Source organism: Gracilinanus agilis, unplaced genomic scaffold, assembly GCF_016433145.1.
Source record: "Gracilinanus agilis isolate LMUSP501 unplaced genomic scaffold, AgileGrace unplaced_scaffold40351, whole genome shotgun sequence".
NCBI classification, from domain to species: domain Eukaryota; kingdom Metazoa; phylum Chordata; class Mammalia; order Didelphimorphia; family Didelphidae; genus Gracilinanus; species Gracilinanus agilis.
Window position 1 is genome coordinate 2,451 of NW_025373969.1, and position 901 is coordinate 3,351.

The 901-nt window shown below is 53.5% G+C and overlaps 1 gene segment (V, D, J or C); it reads right to left on the reverse strand.

Moving 5' to 3' along the window:
• Nucleotides 1–298: 298 nt before the first annotated feature.
• LOC123255161 lies at nt 299–767 on the reverse strand (the record flags this gene model as incomplete). The annotated part of the segment is given in 2 exon segments: nt 299–587; nt 708–767. Coding segments are annotated over 2 exon segments (335 nt in total), but the record flags the coding sequence as incomplete, so codon positions are not given.
• Nucleotides 768–901: the final 134 nt, after the last annotated feature.

Below are 901 nucleotides of genomic sequence, written 5' to 3' on the forward strand. Positions count from 1 at the left end.
ACCTGTGCCTTATTCCCCATTATAACTTGACCTGACTATTCCCTTATTGGTTACCTTATCACCCTACCAGAGTATCCCCTATTACCTCTAGCATATTCCCCTATTACAGGGAATATATGCAAGTCAGGAGAAAGGAGAAATTTGTGAGTGGAGAACCATCCCTGGCATGGCGGAGAAGTTGGCCTTCCCAGAGACCCCTGAGGAACCCATCTGTCTGGGGCCTGGCTTCCTGGAGAAGGTTTTTGTCTCAGTTCCCTATCAGAGTCTGTCACTGTGAGGATGAGTTCCACTGTTGTACCACAGCAGGCAGTAATAGTCAGCCTCATCCTCAGGCTGGGCCCCCTTGATGGTGAGGGCAGCCTTATCCCCAAGGAGTAACCCCGAGAACCGGGCAGGAGTGCCTGATCCAAGACTGTTGGTATTATAGATGAGTTGTCTTGGAGGCTGGCCATGATGCTGTTGGAACCAGTAGGGATAGTGCCCAGTGGTGACTGCCCCTGTGCTGGAGCTGCAGGTCAGGGTGACGGTTCCTCCTGGGATCACAGTCAGAGAAGGCTCCTGAGTCACCACAGCCTGAGAAGTGACCCCTGAAAACAAGAGGACAGACAGAGACATATCAGGAGAGACAAGGCCATCAGTGGCAGCACCTTCCTTCAGGCCCTTCTCTCCCTTGTTCTCCCCCAGAGCCCAGGGAGTCTGTGTCCTACCTTTGCAGAGAGGGAGCAGGATGAGGAGGAGAGGAATCCAGGCCATGCTGTGGATGCTCTGCTTCCTGAGGCCCCAGAGCTGGGCTGGACTCTAGTCAGGTCCTCTTATGTTTCCTGAGGTTGGACAGTTGTCTCATGCAAATAACGTGGCAAACTTCACTTACTGGGACCTTGCACTGGGGCTGGATCTGGGG